The sequence below is a fragment of the Helicoverpa armigera genome, chromosome 8, assembly GCF_030705265.1.
Source record: "Helicoverpa armigera isolate CAAS_96S chromosome 8, ASM3070526v1, whole genome shotgun sequence".
NCBI classification, from domain to species: Eukaryota; Metazoa; Arthropoda; class Insecta; order Lepidoptera; family Noctuidae; genus Helicoverpa; species Helicoverpa armigera.
This window is the reverse complement of record NC_087127.1, coordinates 12,297,983-12,323,869: the sequence shown is the minus strand read 5'-3', so window position 1 is coordinate 12,323,869 and position 25,887 is coordinate 12,297,983. Positions and strand designations below refer to the sequence as shown.

The 25,887-nt window shown below is 36.8% G+C and overlaps 3 protein-coding genes across 4 annotated transcripts in view; 2 read left to right on the top strand and 1 right to left on the bottom strand.

Annotated features, from left to right (window-relative positions):
• The window catches only part of LOC110380176 (cationic amino acid transporter 3), a 30,759-nt gene extending 24,406 nt beyond the window's left edge, over window positions 1-6,353 (top strand). For both annotated transcript variants that reach the window (XM_049838157.2, XM_049838156.2), the window contains exons 5-11: window positions 520-806; window positions 1,702-1,939; window positions 2,258-2,360; window positions 2,708-2,859; window positions 3,462-3,604; window positions 4,010-4,118; window positions 4,486-6,353. In XM_049838157.2, coding sequence (XP_049694114.2) covers window positions 520-806; window positions 1,702-1,939; window positions 2,258-2,360; window positions 2,708-2,859; window positions 3,462-3,604; window positions 4,010-4,118; window positions 4,486-4,601 — 1,148 coding nt within the window. In that variant the 3' untranslated portion in view covers window positions 4,602-6,353. The remainder of the gene's footprint in view (window positions 1-519; window positions 807-1,701; window positions 1,940-2,257; window positions 2,361-2,707; window positions 2,860-3,461; window positions 3,605-4,009; window positions 4,119-4,485) is intronic.
• A 184-nt stretch (window positions 6,354-6,537) lies between these two features.
• LOC110380178 (cationic amino acid transporter 2) lies at window positions 6,538-25,794 on the bottom strand. The gene is made up of 15 exons (XM_064035909.1): window positions 25,475-25,794; window positions 21,446-21,694; window positions 19,388-19,516; window positions 18,801-18,956; window positions 18,420-18,524; window positions 17,992-18,129; window positions 17,363-17,511; window positions 16,807-16,904; window positions 16,344-16,483; window positions 15,722-15,824; window positions 15,165-15,310; window positions 14,449-14,615; window positions 13,913-14,021; window positions 8,403-8,631; window positions 6,538-8,040 (listed from the first exon to the last, which is right to left on the bottom strand). The coding sequence occupies exons 1-14, from the start codon at window positions 25,566-25,568 to the stop codon at window positions 8,489-8,491; spliced, it is 1,926 nt and encodes a 641-aa protein (XP_063891979.1). The 5' UTR covers window positions 25,569-25,794; the 3' UTR covers window positions 6,538-8,040; window positions 8,403-8,488.
• LOC110380179 (lipase 1) lies at window positions 11,183-13,637 on the top strand. Its single transcript, XM_021340075.3, has one exon. The coding sequence runs from the start codon at window positions 11,263-11,265 to the stop codon at window positions 12,430-12,432; it is 1,170 nt and encodes a 389-aa protein (XP_021195750.3). The 5' UTR covers window positions 11,183-11,262; the 3' UTR covers window positions 12,433-13,637.
• Window positions 25,795-25,887: the final 93 nt, after the last annotated feature.

Below are 25,887 nucleotides of genomic sequence, written 5' to 3'. Positions count from 1 at the left end.
CAGAGGTACAATTTATTGCACTTACGGTGTAATGTGAGATAATAATGATTTGCCACGTGTAAATGGAGTTGCTTTGTGGAATACTAGCATATACACGAGATGTTCATTATATTATGTACTGAACGATGCATCCTAGAGAATACATTCATCATGTTTTCCGGGACTGCTTGAACACTTAATAAAATTAAATGTTTTAGTTATGGTAGCATAACATCTTTCTAGTAAGCTTTTGTCAGCAAAATAATCATCGCCATCCCCTCAAGTGCTAAAACACGAAAGTGGGGAGTGTTCCTATACATATGTGTAACATTCGTGCTAATAAGAAGAACATATAAGTTTTCTCTTCATTCCTTGCAACTTTCACTGTTTCACGAAATAACTAGGAAAAAATTAAGAAGAACCTTTTTCAATATTCTTTGTACCTATGCTTTTAATAATTTATTTGATGCTTATGTGCTTTCTAAAAGCAACCACCACCAGTCAACTACATTACTTACTAAAACTGAACCCCTTCACCAGGTGACCCAGCAAACTGGAGGATAGCAATTGAAGACGTGCCTGAAGAGTACAAGAGCCAGGCTGGCGCTGGAGGCTTCGCCCCCTGGGGCGTCGCCGGCATCATGGCAGGAGCAGCCAAGTGTTTCTTCGGCTTCGTGGGCTTTGACTGCGTGGCCACCACGGGAGAGGAAGCTAAGAACCCAAAGAGAGATATACCCCTGTCGATAGTCTTGTCGCTGGTGGTGATTTTTGTGTCGTACTTCAGTATCGCTACGGTCCTGACTATGATGCTGCCGTATTATTTGCAGGTGAGTTGTTTCGTAGTGCTTTGAAGTAGATTTAGTAATAGATTTGTGAATTCTGTCTTTATCAAGAAAACACACGAGGTCTTGATGTCCAGTTCTTTGATAAATCTCTACCCTACTAAATCAAAAACATATTTCTCGAGAGTAATAGGGTATTTTAGTCTAGATGAGAAAAAAATTAAAAGTGTATTACAATGATTGTTTAGAGGAAAAGCAAGAGTACATAAATATATTTTTTATTGCAGCTTAAAGTTTTTAGGTTTTTTTATCTGTCTTTGAACACTACGAAATGTCGCCGCCATGCTAATGACGTCATTACGGTAGTCAACAACTTTTAACCAAGTGTTTCTCATATTTATATCCACTGGTACTTGAATCCATAATTTGTCTGGTGTTTTACACTAGTGTTCTCACATTCAGAAACAACACACCAACGATACGGAGCATAATTACTCATTATTAAAATTTTCAATACATATCAAAATATGTATTACTGACAGCTGTAGTTTGTTTTCTTACGTAATGACGTCATGACCAAAAAACAATCATGGCGTCCGTTGTGTGCCGCGTTTTCGCGAAATACGCGCGAAATTTGAAATTATGATAAAACAATTAATTTATATTCGTACATAACGTGAGAAAAAAAAATATTTTTAATTTTTTAGAGATATATTAAGACTAAAGAATTTATTTAAGATATATTTCAAAAATGCATGTAATAGTTCTGCTTTTGCTATATTTTCTGAGCCGATTTCATCTGTTCTATTACAAACAAAATAAAATGGAGAGATCTTTTATAGAAGGCGGAAAATATGACAAATCAGATCTCTCATTTTATCTATCAGGTAAGCTCGTTGATACCTTAATTTAACTGTTTTAACTAAATTCGTCTCCCCAGGACGCAGACGCGCCATTTCCCCACGTGTTCACGGAAGCCAACCTCCCCGTGATCAAGTGGATAGTCACCATCGGAGCCATCTTCGCGCTCTGCACCAGTCTGCTCGGCGCCATGTTCCCTCTACCCAGGGTGTTATACGCCATGGGCAGTGATGGCGTGCTGTTCAGACCTTTAGCCATCATCAATAGGAGAACCCAGACTCCTGTTATTGCGACCATTTTGAGTGGGTTGCTTGCTGGTTAGTATCTTTCATCCTTTTTAGATTGATATTATAATAGATACATTTTTAGCGCTCGATAGGCGTAAATGGAAGTAGCTAGACCGACAATAGCTGAGCTCTTAAATTAAAAGAGAAGGGATACATTTCAATAAGATAACTATGTATTAAAATATTTGCACCTGTAATGCATCTCTTAAAATACAATATTACAGTATTTAGCACCTCTAAACGTGTTGTGATAAGTTATTTAGTCTAACAATTCACTACAAAGTAGAACAAATAACTATGAAAATCTTTTAGTCACGTCTGTAACGAATGTTTTTATTTATTTTCTAGCAATAATGGCGGCTTTGTTCAACTTGAACCAGCTGATTGACATGATGTCTATCGGAACTCTTCTCGCGTACACCATAGTCGCTACCAGTGTGCTAATTCTCAGGTAAATCTTCTTCATTCTAGAAAAAATAAAAACACGATTGTACGACATTCCCTTTCTATCGATTCCAACTTCTGCTACTGATTGATGTCATAGAAGTAATTGAAGTCTGAAACTATCTTGGCTCACATGTTTGCGAAGATCTTTAAGACTCATTCGCGTGCACAGGAAGGCGAGCCGATCAAAACAAGAAATAATGAACTAATGTGGAAAAAACCATTGAAGTCACTGTGAATTCGAATAGCTGAAAACCGAGCAAAGTGGCTAACCTCGGGGTAGCTATCAGCTGTGGCTAAAACGGCAACAATACCTTCTATAGAAACTTATGAAAACTCTCCTTCTTCTTCCAGATACGAAGAAGAGACAACAATACAGCTGCACGCGACGAAGCCAGCACCTGAGACTCCCTTCAGCGTGTTCAAGCAGCTCTTCAACCTGCTGGGGCTCAAGTACCCCACGCAACTGTCGTACACCATCGCCAAGTGCACCATTTTCATATTTTGTAAGTATTCATCTCCCGAGCCTTTTCCCAACTATGTTGGGGTCAGCTTCCAGCCTAATCGATTAGCAAGAAAAAAAATAGATTAGCAAGTTAGCATACATAAGTTAATATGACAGGTACTAGGTATAATATAGATAGCGCCTAACTCAAAAGTACTGTTTTGTATTGAACTGTCAACTTGCTAATTCTTTTTTGTTAGGCGCAAAAACTCATTTTTTTAATATCTTTTTATCCACGGAATCGATATGGTCTAAAATTTAATTCTGGAGGGTAGCAATTAGGTAATTAGCAGTTTAACGTGCCATCCGAAACACAGTTATTGGTGTCTAAGATATGCTTAGGGATCTATCAGAGAGCGGTCACGCGATCGAGCATTCTGCGTTCGTGTTCTGCATTCGAGCTCTGCTACTTCACTTGACCGACGCGGTCAGAATGCCTCCTAGGTGAGTTTACCTATATAACGTAATATAAAAGTACGCAAAACTGACCGTTTGAAGGCTTGACAGCGTAACCGCTCCCAGTCTGATAGATCCCTTAGAAAGTACTTAGGCCACCTTTTTTTCAATCAATGTGCCTCTACAACTGTATTATTCTCCCTGCAGTCGTGGTGGCGCTGGTGACGTGCTCGCTGCTGCGCTGGGAGCGCGCGGCGGGGGCGCTGGGCGCGCTGGGCGCGGTGCTGCTGGTGCTGCTGCTCGTGCTCTACCGGCAGCCCAGGAATAATGTGGAGCAGCTGTCGTTCACGGTATGGAATCTTTCTCCGAGTTCATTTTTAAGGGTTAAAAATGGGTTTGTGCTTATCCTGTACCATTGCTCTGGGACGGGTGTCTTTTGGTGTAATTTTTGAATGTACAAAAAACAGTTTTTATTAGGGGATCTTTAGACTTGTACCATTAGATGACTTAGACCGTCGTCTTCTGAATGGCAGCGCAGCAGTATAACTGGTGATTAAATGGTAGTAAAACACAGTCGCAGTTACTTTTTCGTGGCTCTACTAATATAGTAAGGCTTAAGGCTTAGACTATGGAAAGGTTTGCAAGAATACCGGTTGTTTATTAAAAAATGCAAAAATAGTGTCATTGTCGTCAGAAATCAGTTTTAAAAGACCATGTCTAGTAGAACAAGCTGTTTCACTGTTGTAATGTTCCAGGTGCCGCTGGTACCGCTGGTGCCGTACCTGAGCGTGTGCATGAACGTGTACCTGATGGTGCAGCTCGACTACCAGACCTGGGTGCGGTTCATTATATGGCTCGTTATTGGTAAGACACACATCTCCTTATGTAAAAGTCAGAACATGTGTTCCTTAAAAGCATTGCTGTATGGAAGAATTTCAGCAAATATTCTCCGATCAATATAATATAAATAAATCAAGCAAATATAAATATATCAAGCAAATTACAAGAAGTGCTGATTTTCAGCCTACTTTGAATAAATGACTTTTGATTTTGATTAAAGAGAAGGTGAAGGATTATGTAACGTATAAGGAAGTTCAGGAATTAGCATTCGATAGGCGTAAATGGAAGGAGCTGCACCGACAAGAACTAGGCTTTTAAATTAAAGAAGAATGGTGGGAAATATGTCGTAATAAAAATTCAATCGATTTAATAGCTTTGCTTGTCTTTCCAGGCTACATGATCTACTTCTTCTACGGCATCAGGAACAGCTCTCTCCGGGAGAAGAGTGAGCCTGCCACCAACGGCGTGATCGAAGAGAAGAGACAAGTGGTCACCACCAAGTTCTAATGCAGACCGACACTGCTTAGCCATATTAGTGTACAATACTGTGACGTCTTAACCTTACTTACCTTGGGAGCACTGGCCCCCTCTATTGGACCCCTGGAGGCCCTGGGCCCTGGGCCCACAGAACCTAATGGATAAAAGGGTGGACCCTGATACAATCGTAAAATACTTAGACTGGTTAACCTACTTATTTGAAGATGCCACCTGGGAAGATTTTTGGTCTTTTCACTGGTTGAGAGGTGGTAAAATAAGCAAATGTAGTGAATTCAGGCATTTTGAAAAGCTTTAGGGTTTTAATAGGTAAAAATATGTATATCTTGCGGAAGTAGGGAGCGTCTGTAGTATGTGAATTTGTAATGATGCAGTAAGTTGTTTTATGTAAGTAGTTTAGAAAATCGTTAGTAGAGATATTGGTGTGAATTGAAATGTGATTTGAATAGTTAGTCCTAAAAAGCAGTAAGCAATAATAACATTAAAATGAGACTAGAAATATCTCGCATGACCCATAAACTTAGAGATTTGTATCGGAGGACTCTAAAAATTGATTTTAAACGTAAATAAGCTACATATTATAGTCTTGTTTTCACTGTGAGAGTATAATAATAATCGTTTAATCTAAATGTAACTTTAAAAGGCTAGACAGCTATGTTTAGATATAAGATATTTGTAAATAGAGATTGTTCCAGCTAATTACAGGGTTTTCATAGGACAGATTATTAAAAAAATAAGTGTTGAAAATAAGATTGCCCACAAGTGTTATTTATAAGTAGCTTTTATATTCTGGAAGGCAACTGCTACTTATTTTATAAATAAGTACCTACATTTTTATTTAAATTATTAAACTACACCTACTTATTAAAACTTCAGTGAAGAAATCGAAGTGGTAATAATTTAAATTTTTTGACTCAGTTATTTTAAGATTTCTCACTTTCATCCAATTTGGCAAGAAAAAAACTGGACAATATTTTGTAATTTTGCTATATAAAAAAAACATTGACAACTGACATTCCATTATTGTAATATTTTTAATTAATAGTGATGTACAAAATAATTTAAACCGACTCTGGCGAAGCCAAGAGAGTGGTTAGAACTATATTTTTAAAATAACGTGATTGCTTAGAGATTAGAAAAGTTTAAGAGTAATTGTTATTAATGTAGTTTTTGAGAATAATGTTTAAGGAATTGATAAACTTCGTTGTGATAGATGTGTGATCGACAACCGTTAGTTTCTATGATATTTTGGTCAGTTATAGGCGTTATTAAAGTCAATTAAATCAACTGTTATGAACATGATCGCAACGTACATACAGTTGCAGACATTTACCACCTTATTATAAATCGTGGTCTTAACAAGTACCGGATTTAGTTTTGGTTTACTACTTTTTTAAGACCACTTATTGTAATAAGATGGTAATAGGTGAGACCTGAAAACCTTTGCAATTTTATAAACACATCTGACAGACTATACAACTAAAGTTATATAGTTGTGTTTACACACACATCCACCATCACATATTAATACCTGCTTACTGTACAATACATACCAATTACCTACTATAAAATTGACATAAACCAATTGCAGACAAGATTAATCAAAGTTATCGATACAATAACGTTTATAACTGACCAAAATAATAAATTAACTTATTAGCTATAAATAAATAAGTAGTGTTAAGCATTAACAAACTGTGATTTATTGAATGAGTCGACTTAATTATTATTTGAAAGAATGATTAAATGATTACAACTTGATAACTTTTTTTATTTATATCCAGTGCATAGCCACAAAGGGGCTAGGCGGGGCCATAGCTATCAGGCTAAGAAATCCTAAAATCATAAATAGGAAACCTCGATCAAAATGAACTATTGAAAATGACTCTCAATTTTTTATTTACAAAGTTGGTAAAAGTATGATTGATGAAATGAAACCAAGAAAATATTTAACTACTTAATTTATTCATTTTTACCTAAACATTACATTTTCCAACACGCTGTTTCACAGCCAATATATGTAACTAATACTATCTCCAAAATTTTACAAGAATTATCAATTCATATCCAGATGACCTTGACCTTGAATAATTTTAATTAACCACAAAATATAATCACAAAAAAATGTTATCGACAAGAAGCCTTAAATAATATAAAAAAAGGAAAAATAAAGATTAAAGATAGCAAATAAAAATAATTAAGTAACACAGCTACAGTACTAAGTACTAAAATAAATACGCTAGCAACAAAAATAAAATACTTTGGCGCAATACGTCGTAGGAACCTTACCATCGAGATTCTAAATATACTAGAAAAAAAACATAATATTATTTTTAGAAAAATGCTTAAGTATAAAGTAGGAAACTTTGAATTCCATAATTTTTTTCATTGAGTAGGCACATGCCTAGTTCCTAAATGTACTTGCATTTAGCCTAATTTAAAAGCAAAGCAATTTTAATACCTACATAAAAACACTTAGGCACGATTTAAAATCAAGCAATGATCGGTTATAAGACCAGTTTATAATGAAATACTTAAAATCTAATGATTTTATACAGTACATGCCAATTTCTAAACTGAGGATTCACAATGCGCTTGAGGATTATTACGAATTTGCAAATATCTATTTGAATAATATATTTCTCAGGCATTTGCCCTCAATACAGAAACAGGTTGTAAGTATGTCAGATCACTTATAAAGCTAAAGTTAATACTTACTTAGTTTACAATAACCACTATTCTAAATAAGCAATAAATACATACACATAACATTTATTCACTCAATATTCGATTTTAAAAACTATAAATCTTTTGCACTGATTTTGTAACGTATTTTTTTTTCATTTATGAATACATTAATATAATCTAGGGTCAATATATGTATAATCTATTAATATGCGAGTAAGATATAATGCAAGCTTAGTTATTTGGTCTTGTATTATTACAATAAATGCGACTTTAGTACACAACACACAATATGCTAAAATGGCTATAAAACGCTGCTTTGATATTATAATATAGTCCTTAAAGTAATGACACTTAAGTACTTATTCGCGTAATAGTTTAGCTTAGATCTTAGGTCCGTTTTACAAAATCTGATAGTCAAAGTACTTAGCATCAGATTCAACAAATCATATTGCTCCAAATATCGAGCCCTTTTAGAGTAAGAAAGCAAAAAACGACTCCTCCTGACGTGTGTTAACTGGATGTTAGACTTCTATTGACTGAAAACTAACGTCATTATGTCCCTTATTTAGCCCTTTGTGTCATCTCACTTTTATAAGGATTTATAAAAAGTATTCGAAAGACATTGAACTGCAGATCAAGTCATACATACTTAGTAATGGAAACAATTGATTGGTTAAATCCCATAACAAGTATACTTCAAGCTTTCAGTCAGCTAACACCCAAGTACACATTAAAAAATCTACATAAATACTGGGTCATAAACCTAAACTAAATATCATCCTCCGAGCCTTTTTCCCAAACTATGTTGGGGTCGGCTTCCAGTCTAACCGGATTCAGCTGAGTACCAGTGCTTTACAAGAAGCGACTGCCTATCTGACCTCCTCAACCCAGCTACCCGGGCAACCCGATACCCCTTGGTTAGACTGGTGTCAGACTTACTGGCTTCTGACTACCCGTAACGACTGCCAAGGATGTTCAATGACAGCCGGGACCTACAGTTTAACGTGCCATCCGAAACACAGCCAATGGTGTCTAAGATATACTTAGAAAGTACATACAAACTTAGAAAAGTTGCATTGGTACTTGCCTGACCTGGGATCGAACCTAAACTAAACTAAACCTAACCTAAACTAAATACTAGAAATAAAAGACACTACAGTACTCGTAGGACTGACCACTCTTTCTTCTAGTGGTTCCAGCTTGGCTGATTGTCAGCCGAGGGCGTGAGTCAGGCCGTTGTTCAGCAAGGCGGTCTGGCTGTCATTATGTAGGTCAGCCAGTTGGACGCCGCTGTCTATTTTGCGCTTGCGTTCCGAGCTGTGCCAGGCGCCGTAAGTTGCGTAGATTAGGAGACCTGCAAATAATGTTGTTGGATTTAAATTACTTTTGAATTAAGAAATAAAATGTTGAGTAATATTTTAAATTCGAAAGTGAGTATGAAATGTTAAACAGAAGTATTAATTAGGTTGAGTATGTGGAACGCTCGGGACAAATGAAATTCCGGAGACGCAGATGAAACCACGGGTAACAGCCAATGTAGATTTTATAAATACTTTTGTAACTAATTGTAATGATAAAAAAATTGTGGTGTTGAGCCTAATAATTACTTTTTATTTTCCATTAGTAATAAAGGGACAGATCCACAAAAGGTTGCGATGGTTTTTTTTATAGACCTCTCAAATCTATGGTTAATCTTTGGACCAGTAAAATATGAACTATGTTACGCCTATATTTATACATCAAAGAGCGACGAATTGCAATCATTATCATCCTGCCAACATCCCAATTTTATTTAGAGTCAGCGCAACATGTCTTCTTCCATACTTCTCTACCTGATCGTAATATAATGTGAAGGATTTACTTGGGAGATAGTAGATCCTTCACCTTGTCAAATCGAACTGTCAAATAGCAAATTCTTGTTAACCTTGAAATATTATGTATCAGGTAAACAGGTTTTACAGCATGCAAATAAATACAGTTATCTTAATAATGTAATAATGACCTACATGTCAGACTGTTAGTGTTCAGTACTTTCATTCGATTGCAAATTATAAATATTTATCGTTCGTTATCCTTTTTAAAAGTAATAAGTCACACAGATATACATACATCTAATGCAAAAATAGATACTAATAATATAATAAAGAGGAAACATTTTTTGTTTTGTAGTTTGTAACTACTGAAACTGCTAAACCGATTTGAAAAATTAATTCACCGTTGGGAACCTACATTTTCCGAGTAACATAGGCTATATTTTATCACGGTACGGGCGGTAGTTTCCAAGGGACGCGGGTGCAACCGCGGGAAAACGACAAGTTATCTATACAGAGGGATTGAATGTCGCGGCTGACGAAGAGAAATGGAAGCGTAAAGCATATTGCGCCGATCGAAAAAAAAAAATGAAAATAGAGTAGAAAGAAGAAATACCTACACAGAATCGACCTGCCGACATAAACGAAGGTCACATCGTTGGTTACTACAGTATTAATAAGAATATTTTCAAAAATCCTGTATGGAAAATACATGACCATTAAGCTGTGGGATTTTGACTCATATAAGACCTTTGAACTGGTTTGTTCAATGAAGATATTAAGAAGTTCACACGTTTTAAGTTCGGGGGAAACCAACCAGTACCTATTAATTTGTCAGAATATCCTTGATATAACTTTTGTCGACCTATTTAATCCGGATCTTGGAAAGTCATTCTTATTAAAAAAGTAAGGTAAAAAAGTAAAATGGTAAAGGCACTAGACACTCTTCTGAATAAAACATAAATTCATCAATATCTCCTACATATTTTCAGATAAGTAATGCTATATGCAGCCATTGTAACAATGAGGATAGTCTTCAGGTTAACTTTTATCTATACTAATCTATACTAATATTATAAAGAGGAAAACTTTGTTTGTTTGGTTGGTTGTATTGGATAAACTCAAAAACTACTGGACCGATTTTAAATATTCTTTCACCATTAGAAAGCTATATTATCTGCGAGTAACATAGGCTATATTTTATCCCAGTGCGGGCAGTATCTCCCACGGGACGCGGGTGGAACCGCTGGGAAACGGCCAGTTTTTTATAAATTCAAGTACATGTTACAAATTAACTATTCCTAAATTAATTTGAAACTACACTTAAAATATAAGATCCGTAATGTATTTCAATAACATGGCGAACAACAGTAAAATAAATAATACAAAAACCCATAACAAAAATATGAGGCAATTAATTAATGGATAAAAAACTATTGTACAAGATTATTTTCAAAATTACAGACATTTTTTAAATCAAGATATCAATATAATTCATTGTCGTTAGTTTGTAATTATATTTAATGATTCTATTATTAAGTTCTGAACTGGTTTCTCAAATAGATACCAACTATAATCATATTTCCATTAGTCACGTACTGTAGTACAATTTATTATTATATAATAACTAGAATATCTGTTACAATAAAATTAGAGAAACTACATATTAATAGTGCTATCCACGACCTCTCAATGTGACCTGGCACAAAGTTACATATTATCGTCATTTTATATAAGATATTACCTAAATACCTACAAAAATTTATAAAAATCAACGCAATCAAAATTATATATAACTAGCTTCCGCCCGCGGTTTCACCCGCATCCCGAGATAACCATAGCTGGATGATGACAAAAACTATCCTATGTCTTTCTCCCAGCTAAGCTACCTCCCTCTAATTTTCAGCGTAATCGGTCCAGTTGTTTGACCAAGGGATATTATACGGATTAACTTTTATATTTGAATAGGTAGATAAAAAAATCTCGATCTAAATCTGACATTGATATCAGCCATCAGATATGATATAAACAAACGCAGTAATAAATATATGTAAGAAAAAAGTATCTGAGAACCTATTTAAGTCAAGGAAATCACAAGCCGGCCTTTATTTAATACGGACTAAACAGACGTGACGCTCGCTCGGTAATTTACGTTAAAACTAGTTCATTTAAAAATGCATCGAATATTTTTGGGATTGTTTTTCATCGCCCAAGTTCTAAGCCAAACTAGAAACTTAGAATGGCCTGAAGACGCCATATTGACTTTCGGAGGACTAGCCATGAAGTATGTGCAAAGAGTCGAGGAATTTGACGTGTTAACACCAGATGGCTACTACCTCAAACTGTTCCACATACCAGGAGACAGGAGAAGACCCGTGCTGCTCATACACGGTGCCTTAGATTCCTCAGACAGCTTCATAATGAGAGGAAATACATCGCTCGCAGTCGCTCTAGCCAGGGACAACTACGATGTTTGGGCCATGAACTACAAAGGCAACAGATATGCCAGAACACATGTCACGTTGGACGCCGACGCAGACAAAGAGTTCTGGAACTTCAGTCTCCACGAAATAGGGACAATTGACATCCCAACCACCATAGACTTCGTATTGAAAAGAACAGGCCAAAGAAAGTTAAGCGTCATCGGATTTTCAGAAGGGACAACCGCCTCGTACGTTATGGGAGCGACGCGACCGGAGTACAACGATAAAATAAAGCTTCATATATCCTTGGCACCAGTATGTTTTCTACAAAACACTAAGCCTCTTATGTCTTACATTATACAGTTGGCGCCTATTTTAAACATTGCACTAGAGGCGATCACTGGTAATGAAATCGGTGGTTACAATTCAACGTCCAAAGCTTTGATTAACCAATTCTGTATGAAAGAGGATCGCTATAAGGTATGTTTAGACGCCTTGTTCTCGGTCACGGGCGCAAACGCCAAGGAGATTGAAATGGAGTTCTTTCCTGTGGTACTAGGACACTTTCCTGCTGGCAGTTCAAGGAAGAATCTGTACCATTTAGCGCAGATAGGCGAGTCGAAGAAGTTTCAAAACTACGATTACGGATTGGCGCAGAATATGAGGAAGTATAAGAGACCAACTCCGCCGGAGTACGACTTGAGTCGAGTGACAATGAATATTGCGTTGATAGTGGCGAATAATGATAAGATATCGACCATCAAAGACACTGAACTCTTGAGACAGCGGTTACCGAATGTCGTGGACTACGTTATGATGCAAAATAGTGCATTCAACCACATAGATTACGTTTGGGGGAGGAGTACACACAAAATGATGTTCCCACATATATTTCGGCTTTTAAATAAGTATAATTACTAAAGGAAATAATTAAAGACTACCAACTAATAAGTTATTTACATAGTAAAACGGGTAATAGTGATTGTGTGGTGTGCGTTAAACGTGAGTATAGTGTGATAAAAATTTGTTATTTATAGGATAATTCTTGTGAAAGAATGCACATAAGATATAAAACACAGGTATGTTAATATTTTTAATGATTTATGTGAATATAATACCAAAAATATAACGAAAACAAAACAATTTATATTGCTGGCAAGGACAGTAAAAAAAATAAAAATGGAATTGTTTTCGGAGGTCAATAAAAAGTAAAATTGGTGGTAAATAATACAGATAATACTATTTGTTTTAAATAATAAATGAATACTTAATTTATACATGTAATCAATTTATTTTATTATTAACTCTACAAGATGTGTATGAAAAATAAGTTCAGTTTTTGGTGAGTAATGTAAAGTTTTACAATTTCGTTTGGAACAATAGGGCAATAAATCAAACTTGAATAAATTACCAAAACTAAATCTGATAAATTATGAATATAATTAACAAACATGCCTCTACGTTTTTTTAGATATCGCTAGCAAACCCAAATTAGTTTAAGAACTGTATCTACCACAGTAAATATATGTACTTTATCTTTGAAAAAATATTTTCAAGGAGTGACCATGTAACTGCCTCACGGTATGATCGATCAAGCTTAACCTGTGCTTGGTTTCAATCAGCGGATGGGTGATCATTGAGTCATAAGCGATTTTATTCAAAGCTAGGTTTCTCTTGCATTTTTCCTTATATTAGTCCTTAGATCTCCTTGGTCTTAGGCCTTAACCTGCAGTAATATTATATTTTAAACGTTATACATAAGGAAGTTGTAATAAATATATTATTATAATACTCGGAAATAATATAATTGTTGTTTTATGGTCTGTTGAGTAGATCAAAACGATAGAGTAACTTCCTAAGACAAGATTATTATGCATAACATATTTTTTTTGTTGGGAACCGTCTAGTTGTATAGTTTTTTTCTAGTAAATTATTTTAATGTTAGCTAAATTGATATTTTTGAATAATTAGCAATGGTCCAATTCTATACAAATAATTTGGATAATTAACAAACTGCGTATTTTTTTTTGCATTTAGGTTAATTTTCTAATTTACATAAGATTCCTGACCATGAGAAACATTTCCTTCCGGAAACCTCAAACTGCACTCGAATTTGCATTTTTGAGAATTTAATGCAATTAATTAAATTAAAAAATATTGTATATATAAAAATTGTTTTAATACTGTGTTTCCTTTGTTGTAAAATTTATTTTTAATAAAAAAATCGAAACAAAAAATGAATGTGTACTGCAAAGAATGTGTAAAAATGCCATCATTATCATCGTGATGTGATAGTTATACCATCACCTCGGTCGCTAGAGCCTCGTTCATTGTTCAGTGGGGTGCACCACGGGCAGGTGAAAGCCTAAAAGCTATAGTAATAAGGTTGATATTGGCTTACCAGCAGCGATCCATACCGCGAACCGGAGCCAGGTCATGTAGTCGAGGTTTAGCATCAGATACACGTTGATGAGGATGCTGATACCTGGTAACCAGGGCACTAGGGGTACCTGGTAAAGAAACGGAGGTATGAGCATAAAAATTGAGAGGTCGGTTGATTATTCCCTCATTTGGATACAGAACATTTTAGCCCCAGACTACACTAAAACTGAGTGTGTTTTTTTTAAATAACTAATGGAATTTCGTTATTTAAACAGCTCGTCTCCCCCCAGTCTACGATTGCCATTGGGTGGAGAAATTTAAAAACTTTCTGCTCCACTTTAATAAGAGCCTGGGTGTGAAAATCGAGTGGAACATTCAAAACATTTTAGTAGTGAATTTTTTGGGGTAATAGGGAATGATGATAATTTCTTTAATAAGTTGAATGCGCAACAGTCTCGTCTAAATGACGACTTCAGAACAGTATTAAAGTTATTTTTCGAAAAATCCTCTATGAACAAGTATTTTTTTTTTGAACATAGGTTACAAAATACTCACCGAGAAAGCCAGCTTCTTATCAGACACAGGTTGTCTAGATATAGCTACTAACGTAGCTACTACCAGCGTGGAGCCCACCGCGAGCATGGCTGTGGGACCAACATGGCCTTCCAGTATGGCGTCACCGTATTGGTTGATGCTGGACATCATTACGAAGCACCATACTCCTAGGAAGGATAGGTTAAAAAAAGTTAGAGGACTATGCTGAAACTTTTTACAAAATTTTCTGCTGGCAGGATTCTAGAAGTAGGTGTCTAAAGGTGATTTAGCTTAACTTTCATATAGTTATCGGCACGAATCTTGAGCTCTGACCTACATCTGCGCAGAAGTGATTTATTAGCAAGAACCAATCCCGAGTGACGGCTATGACGCGATGCACTGCGGGCCAATCACCGCTTTAGCCCGCCCCCGCGCCTTCTGCGCAGGTGAAGGTCAGAGCTCAAGATTCGTGCCGATAACTATAACTATATATCTTGCATGCATAGCATGGCATATAGAAGTAAATTCAAGAATTAGGCCATGTATTTTCGAGAAATCAAATTGCAAGCCACAGGTGAATCGAGATTGACTTCCTCCTTTTTTAAAGAATGTTGAAAATAACATATAAAATATATTCGTTGCTAGATAAATAAGTATGGGCGATTTGCACGATTCAGAAGTTAATATCGAACCGCCATTAAGTTTGGCGTGTTATACTACACGCCGTTCACACTTACCGTACAAAGTGACGAGCACAGACACAGTGACGGAGCTGAGTTTGGTGGGTAGCGCGTGTTTGTCCGCGTTGACGAGTTGCCGCAGAGCTTCGCGGTACGTGAACTTCAGAGGTTCCTGTGTGCGATGCGGCTGACTGTACTCGTATCTATCACAATATAATATCAGGTAAAGTACACTGTTTTCGAATTGAGAGCCTCTTGTTTTGAAAGTTCATTACAAAAATAGCTCTAGTGTAAATAATGCTTTATAATTTTTAATAAACATAAGTTGTAGCCAACTGGCTGACATCAATAGTCAAACAGCTAGCCCTTTACAGCTACAGTTTTTGCTAGTGATTGAAATCACTCGTCTGATTTTATAATTAAATATAATAATTGAGGCGCACAAAATGTTTTGCATTACAGAGATTAAAAGCCTGAAACATTACAACTATTTAAAAAACTGTAGTTGATATAATTTATTAAATCCATGCGCCAAGTACAAACCCATATTAAAAGAAAATGAACTATAAAAGTAAATAAGAAGCGTGAACGTTATCTTTAAATAAATAACTTACCTAAGCAGCAGTACACAGGAGGCGACCATAGAGTAGGCTAGCAATGTGCCTATAGACATCATGTGGATCAACTGCTCCAGACGGAAGATCATAGCCAGGGTACCTGTGAAGAGTATCAGTATTTATCCATCCTACTAGGAGATGGCTCCGTGGCTAAGTTACAGCTGCACAGGTTGATCGAACTTCAGGTTAAGCAACGCTTGGTACTGTCTTACTATGGATGGGTGTGAAGAGTACGCCATGTTTTGGAAGGCACTTTAAATTGGTAGGTCAGAGCTGTAGTTTGAACATGTTCGGCAGTCTTTAGAAGTATTCAGAACCAGAAAGTCTGAAACCAAAGCGTGACAGGTTGCCAATAACTGAGTTGTGAAAGTCAGATATGTAGTCGATTCACGGAAAACACTACCACTCAGCTGCGTCCGATTAGACTGGAAGTCTACCCTGACTTAGATGAGAAAAGGCTTCACAGATCATGAATCGGAATTTCCTCGAAAAAATAGGAGTCTTTAGATAGGTTTTTAGACGCAATTTTTTAATAGTAACATAGTATCAGCAGGGGGACCACGGCGCCTAGGAGACTGGGGGAGTAGGGGGAATAGGGGGAAGTGATGTTAATAGTTACCAGTGAAGAGTCCAGCGATCATGGTGCCGATGAGCGGCGTCTGGAACCTCTCGCTGACCTGCCCCATGAAGCGGAACAGCAGCCCGTCCGACGACATCGCGTAGATTATACGCGGCAGGGGGAACACGGCGCCTAGGAGACTGGGGAAGACAAATTTTGGATTATATTTAAATTATGACAACTTTGAAGTTTAATAGAACCATCAAAAATTACTTCAAAGTATTATTATTACCGCCAATGATAAGAACACACTTTATAACCAATGTTAGCTTGGGTGAAATATCAAAAGACCATTTTAAATTTGCTAACCGGCGAAATATTAACCCTAATAACCCACGATTATCGAGGGGTCACTTTTTACCCGGGATCTCGAAGAAGTTCATAGGATGCAGGTGAAACCACTGGCAGAACTAGGTGCTTTGGAGATATTTATGATGATGAACATAGACAGCATATTTATTACCTGGAGCAGAGAGCGCAGATGGCGCCGACGCTGACGGCGTACTTGGCCCACGGCCAGCCCAGCTGGTCGTACACGTACGGGAACGGAGCCTTCTCGTCCTACACACAGATATTATTGCTCAACTGTACTGACATAAGTTATAGTTCAAAATGTTCATATAAATGTATCGGCTCCCACACAAAAAAAAAATATTATGAGAGTGTTGTTCTTTAGGTTCTAAGCTTAACAATGGCAGTCTGACCATAAATTTGCTGACAGCCAGTTATTTACTTATTTATGTTAGTCGAAGGGTTGAATTTATTTTCAAAGACTTTAGCTTCTTTTTCACAAAATGATATTTTCCACCATTTCAAAACACATATAAAAGTTTGTGAAGAAAGAACAATTAAGTAAACTTTTCAATAAATTGTAATGTAGGTACAGTCTTCGCAAAAGACAATATTCCGAGCATAAGATGAGTATGCGCATTAGGCCCATGTCTCGTACTTCCGTCATCCCCTAACATCATTTGTTTTTTTACAATACTCCATGCCGACATAAACTTTGTCAACTCTACCTGCATATAATAAGGCAGCATAAGCGTCAACACGGAAGACACCCCGCAGTACGCCAGGAACACCACGAGCAGTGACGCCACCACCGCGAAGGGGATCGTCTTCTGGGGGCGACGAGCCTCCTCGCCTGCTGTCGCTACGCAGTCAAAACCTGGCCAAAACAGTAGGTTAGTCATATATACGGTGCTTTCTTGCAAGATACGAGATAGTTAAAATGATTTTGAATGTTTCGTCCACTCATTTCAGCAAACAGTAACAAATCTCAATTTGTGTGTGTACCCTCAGGTACACATTTCTTAAACGTCCGCGACGGTAAAACCTTTCTGTACGAACAAGTGATAGCAATGAATTTGCGAACTAACTCATACACATTTTTTTACACAACAATTATGGAGTTTTGTCAACATTCCAGATAAATTAGATCCCTTACGCATTCTAAAATTATTTAAATAAATTGACTGTTCAAACTGTTCCTCCGTGAGTTAAAGGCGACTATATCAAGTTGCTACGTCAATAAGTCACAATGGACAGACAGACGATACGCTCTAAGAACAAAGTTATCATATAACAAAATACATGTCAATCGTCTCTAACACCTAAAGAATACATAATATAATTTCAATTTTCTTACCAATAAAGCCATAGAAGCAGACAGCAGCCCCCTTGATGATGCCAGCGAGGCCGTAGGGCGCGAAGCCGCCGGTGCCGAAGTCTTTGTGCTCAGACTTCGGGACTTCTTCTGCAGGGATGCGCCAGTTCTTTGTGTCGGCTGTGGAGAATATCATGGTACAAAACAAGTTTTTAAATATTTGTATGTATTTTCTTTTCGAAAACAACGCTTTAGGAAAAGCAAGAAACATTAATACATTGGTGAAAAAATCTATTGTTTCATTTAAAAAAGTTGCCAAACGGACTTTGTTAAAATAAATAAAATATCTGCAGAAATACTTGCAGACGTATCTTTCTAACTATAGATAGCTGATACATAAGTAGTAATTTCCACGGGACGCGGGTGAAACCGCAGAAACGAGCTAGTTTGCTAACTTCAGTTCATCTTACCCTTGAAGGACCCCGATATGATGACAAACAACACGACACACAGGTTGACTCCCGTGCAGAAGTTGTTGAACTTTGTCGACTCCTTCACTCCGAACGCAAGCGCCACTGTAATAAACATGAAAAACATATTATTAAAAACTTGTAATAAAACCGCACAGGTCGATCATAAGGTCATTTGAAAATCTTTGGCAGTTTTCAGAAACCAGAAAGTCCGACAACCGCCTTATCAAGAGGCATCGAGTTGCACAGATAACTGGGTTGAGGAAATTAGACAAGCAGTCGCTCCGTGTAAAAAACTGGTACTCAGCTGCATCCTGTTACTCTAGCGGCCGACTCTAACATGGGAAGAAGACAGATGATGATGGATGTTGTACTACTGACCAGAGAACGCCATGATGACGGAGAAGGCGAACAGGTCAGGGTACCGCGCGAGGTGCGGCGTGTCCAATGGCATGGCGGCCTCCAAGCTCGTAGATATCGCCTTGCCTAGTAGCGAGTCTAGGTACTCGCTTAGAGCCTTCACTACGGAGGCGGCACCTGGAAATAACATGATATTATATATGTGGTAAATCAAATCAACCATCAGGGTACTACTTTTGTTAATTTCACCAAACTTCTCTAGTCTTTCGTCTTCCGCCCATAGCTCAAAAAGGAAAAAGAAAATCTACAACTTTCACACCCAATCCTTTCATCCCCACATACTTACATTTCATTCTGAAGAAATTAAGTAATAGGTAAATATGTACAAGTCGTTTTATGCCAGTGTAAGGTTTTGGCATGACCCAATTTTGACATTAAATTACGTAAAAGACTTCAAAAATAACCTGAAATTAGTAGTACACTAATTTGATAAAATGAACACTGAATTCGAAACCAGCTTTGGATAAACATAAACATATCAGGCTTCTCCCGAATCTGCAAGATAAATTAATAAGAAACCACAAAACAATGAAACATGACCAACTTACCTATAATATACTCCAATATAAGATTCCATCCGATAATAAAAGCAATGAATTCGCCGACGCATACATAACTGTAGACATACGCCGAGCCCGCTTTGGGCACGCGGGCGCCGAACTCCGCGTAACATAAGCCTGAAACAAGAGAATAGTAGGTCTTCATAAATGGCTAGAATTCCTAGAAAAGTATGCGGAATGTCAACTCCATATAGGAAGGGAAAATTAAAACAACAGCCAACTTTAAAGACTGCCCAACCATTATTATACAAAGACTTTTAAGTTAAGTTACATCTGAAAATATTTCAAATTCAATTTGCCCTTATTTAAGGGGTTTGGTATAAGCATTCTTCAGTTAAATAGATAAAGGCTTAGGCTTACACTTTCAATATCAATTGATTTATAGGTTTTTAAACAAAAATGCAAAGGCAGTAATAAGATAAAGATAAACGCTGATAGTCATTTTGCCGATAGAGATTGCTGACTCTGAGAAAAAGTCATAGTAGTTCAACGTGTATTTTCAGACATCCGCATACATTATTTTTGTCACTTGAAATTCCTAAACAAATATGACCCAGTTTTTCAATCCGCATGTTAACTCAAGGCTTTACTATAATGTAGTTATGCTATAGTTACAGATAGCGTATCTATCAGTTTCACAATCCTGTATCACTTTATCGTAACCATCAACTGTCCATGATTGTTGAATGACAATTTGATAGGGAAAACATTATTATTGTCCATCCATTAATTGTACAAATAGGTATAGTGCGTAGGTTTTTACATGATTATGATGTGGTGATACTAACTGGAGTGTGACCTATTCTTATAAAATTCTGTTACTAGCTTGTTGCTTCATTTCGGAGATTTATATCCTAGTCTTCTCATACAGTAAATAACTAAAACCATTGATTATGTCAAAATCCACCAAAGATTAAGCTTTGTCAATCATAGCTCCAATAAAAAATCGCACGCTACACCAATTAACAAAGTGTCAGACCATTTAGGATAGCATAAAATAACCCAGATCATTCTACAGACACGCCAGCTCTATCCACCTAATAAAGGCGATGCAAAAATAACGAATCTAAAAGTTACTCACCAGCAAAAGAACTAGCAATAGCAGCTAACAAGAAAGACACCACCACAGCGGGTCCCGCGTAATTCTTGGACACATCTCCGGGTAACATATACACACCCGTGCCTAGAGTGCTACCTACCCCTAACACTGTCAGGTCTAAAGCCGAGAGAACAGGTCCTGAACTTCTTCGTCTACCCATGAAGTATTGACGACATCTTGCTGACGGGTTCTTCATTGTTAGTGGCTAAAAGGTGTAAGCGACATTGGGCGTAACGTTCTCTTACGACCTTTAAGGTCTTGATTGATTGGTCCACTTTAGCAATTCCAACAGTGAATCTTGTTTTGTAGGTATTAAATAATTATGAGTGTCGATTTTAAAGCAGAGGCAAATTATTTACGTGTGGTCGAGTGAATAACCACATTAGTCACTTTTTGTCTCGCACTTGGTCTACATTGGATCTAAAGTCTTCCTAGACCACAGTTCACATTGCAGAATTAAGTTAACTTTACAGTACTATGGTCTCCGCGTCTAACAACTGCCATTATTTACGGATACTATTGTAAAACGCACTGACGAAAACGATACATGAAAATTAATGGTTTTCTTAGTACTTTCAGCGATAACAGCCGATAGTTACGTCGTTTTTAATGATCATTAAAGATTTCCTCTTAAAATTCTTAGTTCGGTCATAATTGTACAAACGCGCCATACGTCTTGATAAAATATGCCTAGCATGCGCAGTCTGTCTACTCCTAGCGCAGTCCGTCTACTCCTAACGCAGTCGGTCTACTCCAAGCGCGTAAAGACTGACAGACGACGGGTTAGGCAAGCAGTGCTTTTCGACATCTAACTTTTTATTTGTGGCATACTCATACAATTGTTTTTGTTCTAAAAAGTATATAAACTTCAAGGTTTTGTTTATGAAGCAAACACTTTTGAACGCTAAATACCGGAATGTTCTACGACTAAATAAAACTTATCTTACCTGCAAAAACACTAGCCACAGCAGCCAGCAAGAAGGACAATATCACAGCCGGGCCCGCATAGTTCTTGGCGACGTCACCAGCCAGCACGTAAACTCCTACGCCTAGCGTGCTGCCTACGCCTAGCGCAGTTAAGTCAAGCGCTGAGAGCACTCGGGCTAAGCGAGCGGCTCCTTCTTCTGCAACTTTACGACGAGAAAGGACCCCGTAGGCGATCCGAGCCACGCGGGTAGCGCCGGCTTTGAGACCACCTAGGAAAATAGAAAAATAATGAAATACACTTAAAATGCAAAAAAGATATTTAAAACTACGCTGTAAAAGTGTGGAAATTGTCAATGGATGAACGATGGAATCATTTTATGATTCAGGCATAAAAGCGTCAAAAATCATCAAATGACCCCTTCCGCTGTGGGTTAGCAGCGGAGAGGGAGTGTCAGACTCTTACTGACTAAAAACCGTCGTGTTCCGTCATGGGCCTTTTATGTACCAGGGCCGCGGTATCTCTTTCGAACAACCCGCAGCAGGCATAAAAGCCTACGAGTTACTTAAGCATCCGCTATGAGATCAACCAATTTTTATACCCTACCCAGGGTAATGCAAATCAATAAGAATCTCACACTCCGTCACGCTGCACCCAGCGGGAGGGGTTTAACATAAAAAGGTATATATGTATTAGCATTGAGCAAATTACTTTGTATCTGTAGTAATGCCTAATGGGAAAAAAATATTTACTTTCGTACTGACATAGGACGCCTTGGATACAATGTCGTGTACTTACTCAGGAACGCTAATAAACCGTCGGAAACCAGTATTCCCTCACACATATTATAAAACCATAAAACAAATCATAGAATAAGAAGTCAATACATACCGATGGCCAATAAAACGACGCTGGCCATTGACGAGGCCATTCATTTAACACGTCCGAAGTAAAACTAAACTATACTGGACCAAATCTACGCACAAACGTACCGACCACTTAGAAACCTCGTATTGGGAACATAGTATAAAGAATATTAGCGGCAATCAAACCAATTAGGATTTAAAAAAAGTTATTAAGTACTTGGACATTTTTTGTTTCTCTGAAAAAAACTTCGCGAGTTCTTCAGTTGTTCTAGAAATTAAATATTATTTTTGGTAGGTTCTCGTAATTATCTAGATATATATTTTTTTCACTTCTAAATATTTAAAAATATATCAGTACTATTTTGAACTTGATCTAATTACACACTCAATTTACATTGAAACTCGAACGAATAAGGAATGTAGAACGAGTAGCAAATATTTGTTTATTTGGTACACATAGAACACTTGTGTTGCATTACTGGCTTGACGACAAACTATGAACTAGTAATAATGCTGAATATCACGGAAGAATAAACTGCAGACTAGGTTAAACCCCTACGTGATAGATAAGTACAGTCGCACACGTATTTTTTTAAGAGTAGCAGTTTTTTGCAGCTTAAATTTCATGCTGAGCAGTTTTTTAGTCCGATAAAAAATACAATAAATACAAGGTGTTGATTTGCATTTGAGCCATACTTCAGGAGGAGGACATAAAATACGTAAATAATCGATTGGAATTACAGTAGACGGGAAATAGCTAATATGCACTGCTTTTTTTTTCATTGTAATGTCGTAGTATTTCAGAAGTAATCCAATTTTATGAATGAAATTAATGAATAATCGTTGCGTATGCGTTGTGTTTGCGTATGTGTGAGGGAGCAGCACGGTTTTGAGGCCAGTAACATACGCGGCGAGTTTGAAAAAGGGGAGGTGACATAGTCGAATTTCCGAAAAAAAAAAAAAATCGTAAAATTTTTTTTGTTGATTTGGGTTGAGAATCATTAGTATAATTGCGTCCTTGACTATGGCACGCATGCTAATCAACAGCTAGTATATACAAAAAATGTAATATCAAAGTTATTCGAAATTAATTAAGAATTAAATAGAAATAGGAGATGAAAATGATAGAAGACTACTAAATTATATTATACAATAAGACTTCTGAGAGCGACAGTACCTAACACTGCTGAAGTAGCAATTTTCAGAAACCTTTTGGTATAGATTTTTTTGCTGAAATCTTTTTTTGTGTCGGGATTGACGCACATGTTATTTAGAATCACAAGTAAAGGCACATTTCATAAAGGAAAAGAAATAAAATAAAGTGAATAAAGATTTCAGATCTTCTACTCTCGATAAGTGCACAAAACACATGAAGTTTGGAGTAATTTATGAAACAGTATGTAACAGTTCTTGGTAGACTTAAGTTCACAAAATATTCAATGACCTAATAAAATAAAGATAGCAAACAAAAAATGCAAAAACTTACAGAGCACCACAAACAAAACCCACATTATCCTCAACTACTTAAACGAGACTGCTGTAATTCAGGCAGACCGGACCGCCCAATACCGTTCAATTGATCGCTCAGACATTAAGATATCATCGATGTACGTACATACACCAATTGATACAGAATGTAACCGTTATTGAATAGTGCTCTGTTGACCTCCGGCCGGCTTCCATAGTGTGTATTGATTGACAGCCAGGTTGTTGGCTTTTTTATTTCACATGATATATTGGTTGGATATATTTTGTAGAATAATAAAAACTCTATTGAATGATAATGGGATCGTTGACAAAACCTTATACCTGAATGCGCCCACAGGCAGGTTTTTGATATTTTTTCATCGATCATTTTAATGCTTTTTTAAAGTGGTGATGAACTGGTATACAGGGAACAGGAAAAGAAAACTAGTCAGACTAGGTGATGGGTTGAGGAAAGTAAGGCAGTCGCAGGCAGCAGTTAGACCTCAAGAGCTAGAGAAAGAGGAAAGTGAGGCCAGTTGGAGGAGGTTGTTGTTCACAGATATTGCAACCAATAAAGCCACTGAAGAACTCAACTGGTTTTGAAATATCTGCAAGAAGGCTAATAATAATAAATATACAGCTTTTTTATATATTTTTAGCGAGAAGTATAAGAATTGAAACTAGGTGAAAGTAGAATGTACCCGTATTTTTATATTATTTTGTTTCCACTTGACTGGCTCCTACGAGGCTGTATCTTTAACAGAATTTTATACAGCATTTGAAATGATTATAAGCATGTGCTTTCAGAAGTAAGGAAATTAATGATTACCGGATTTATTATTACGAGCAATAGCTTATAACATTGTCTGAACAAACTGCTTCTGTACTTAGCGAATAGGCAATTTATTTAGCTCTGTTCAGATTACATTAACAATGATTATATTTACGATACTGCTAGACATTTCTTGTATGACAGATTATGCCACCTTTGTGATATATGATAGCAGTCTTGTTTATTGGATTCTTTTACTAATAAGGATTTTTATTGTAAACCACTACTATTTTAGGACTGATAGCCTTTTATTGTAAACTAGTTTCTGCCTACGGTTTCACCGGTGTCCTGAGAAAACTGCTTCCTATAGCCGGATGGTGACAAAAACTCCTGTGCTTTCTCCCGGGACTAAGCTTCCTCCCCACTTATTTTCAGCTTAAATGGTTCAGATATTCTTGATTTATAAGTAGTTTAACTAACAGCACTTTCTCTTATAAATATCCATATGTATGTATATGTATATATGTCCCTCATTTATCAAGGGCAATCTTGTAAAGCATGTTGTAACTTATCTATGTGGTTAAGGTGACATGTAACCAAAAAAACTTGACCAATTTTAACATGTTGATAAATGATAACCTTCGGAAATTCAATAAAGGCATTTACGATAACCGCGATAACGTTTATTATGTAAAAATATGCAAGTGTGTGCAACTGCATTCATATAAATTCGTTACATTATGATACAAATTAAGTATTATTTAATGAATTATTGCATTTGAAGCTTTATAAATTCAGTGACGTTAAATATTGAAGTATAATTTATGTATTTTTGTTCATTTAAATAAATATATTCTCCTTTTCCGTGTCAAGATGGAATAAATTAATGTATTAAATGTTGCTCTAATTTTAGACTTAAATAGAGTAAATTAAATAGAAACCTTACCTTCATCGTAAGCCTGGCGTACTGTGGGGCTCTGGTCACCACGTCCACGCACCGGTTCGTAGTTTCCCATTAAATTATCACTCGGAAAAGACATTGCGGAAAACCAATATTAAAACCTAACCTATTTATACATAACTAGGTCGCACGACGTAACTATGTGCTAGGGTACACTTTGTATTCGGATTTTAACACATCAACCACAATATTCTTTGATTTACATGCGATAAATGTGGTTCAAGCATATAAAATTACTTTCAAATCGTGTAGCCGCACAAGTGAAACGTGAAACTGACATTGACATGACAGCCGATCTGTGTCCTACTGGCGTTTAGTGACGAGACGACGTTATCGATATAAGAAAGAAAAAGTGTAGTATAGTTACCGGCACGGATATTGAGCTCTCGGCGGAAGAG

What these genes read in the sequence shown, in the direction of transcription:
- LOC110380178 (XM_064035909.1), bottom strand. Translation starts at nt 25,568, where the DNA reads ATGTCTTTTCCGAGTGATAATTTAATGGGAAACTACGAACCGGTGCGT. An exon ending in CGTCATCATGGCGTTCTCTG is followed by an intron (nt 18,525 to 18,800) that starts GTCAGTAGTACA and finishes TGTTTATTACAG; the next exon opens with TGGCGCTTGCGTTCGGAGTG. An exon ending in TGCTGCCTTATTATATGCAG is followed by an intron (nt 16,905 to 17,362) that starts GTAGAGTTGACA and finishes ATCTGTGTGTAG; the next exon opens with GACGAGAAGGCTCCGTTCCC.
- LOC110380179 (XM_021340075.3), top strand. Translation starts at nt 11,263, where the DNA reads ATGCATCGAATATTTTTGGGATTGTTTTTCATCGCCCAAGTTCTAAGC.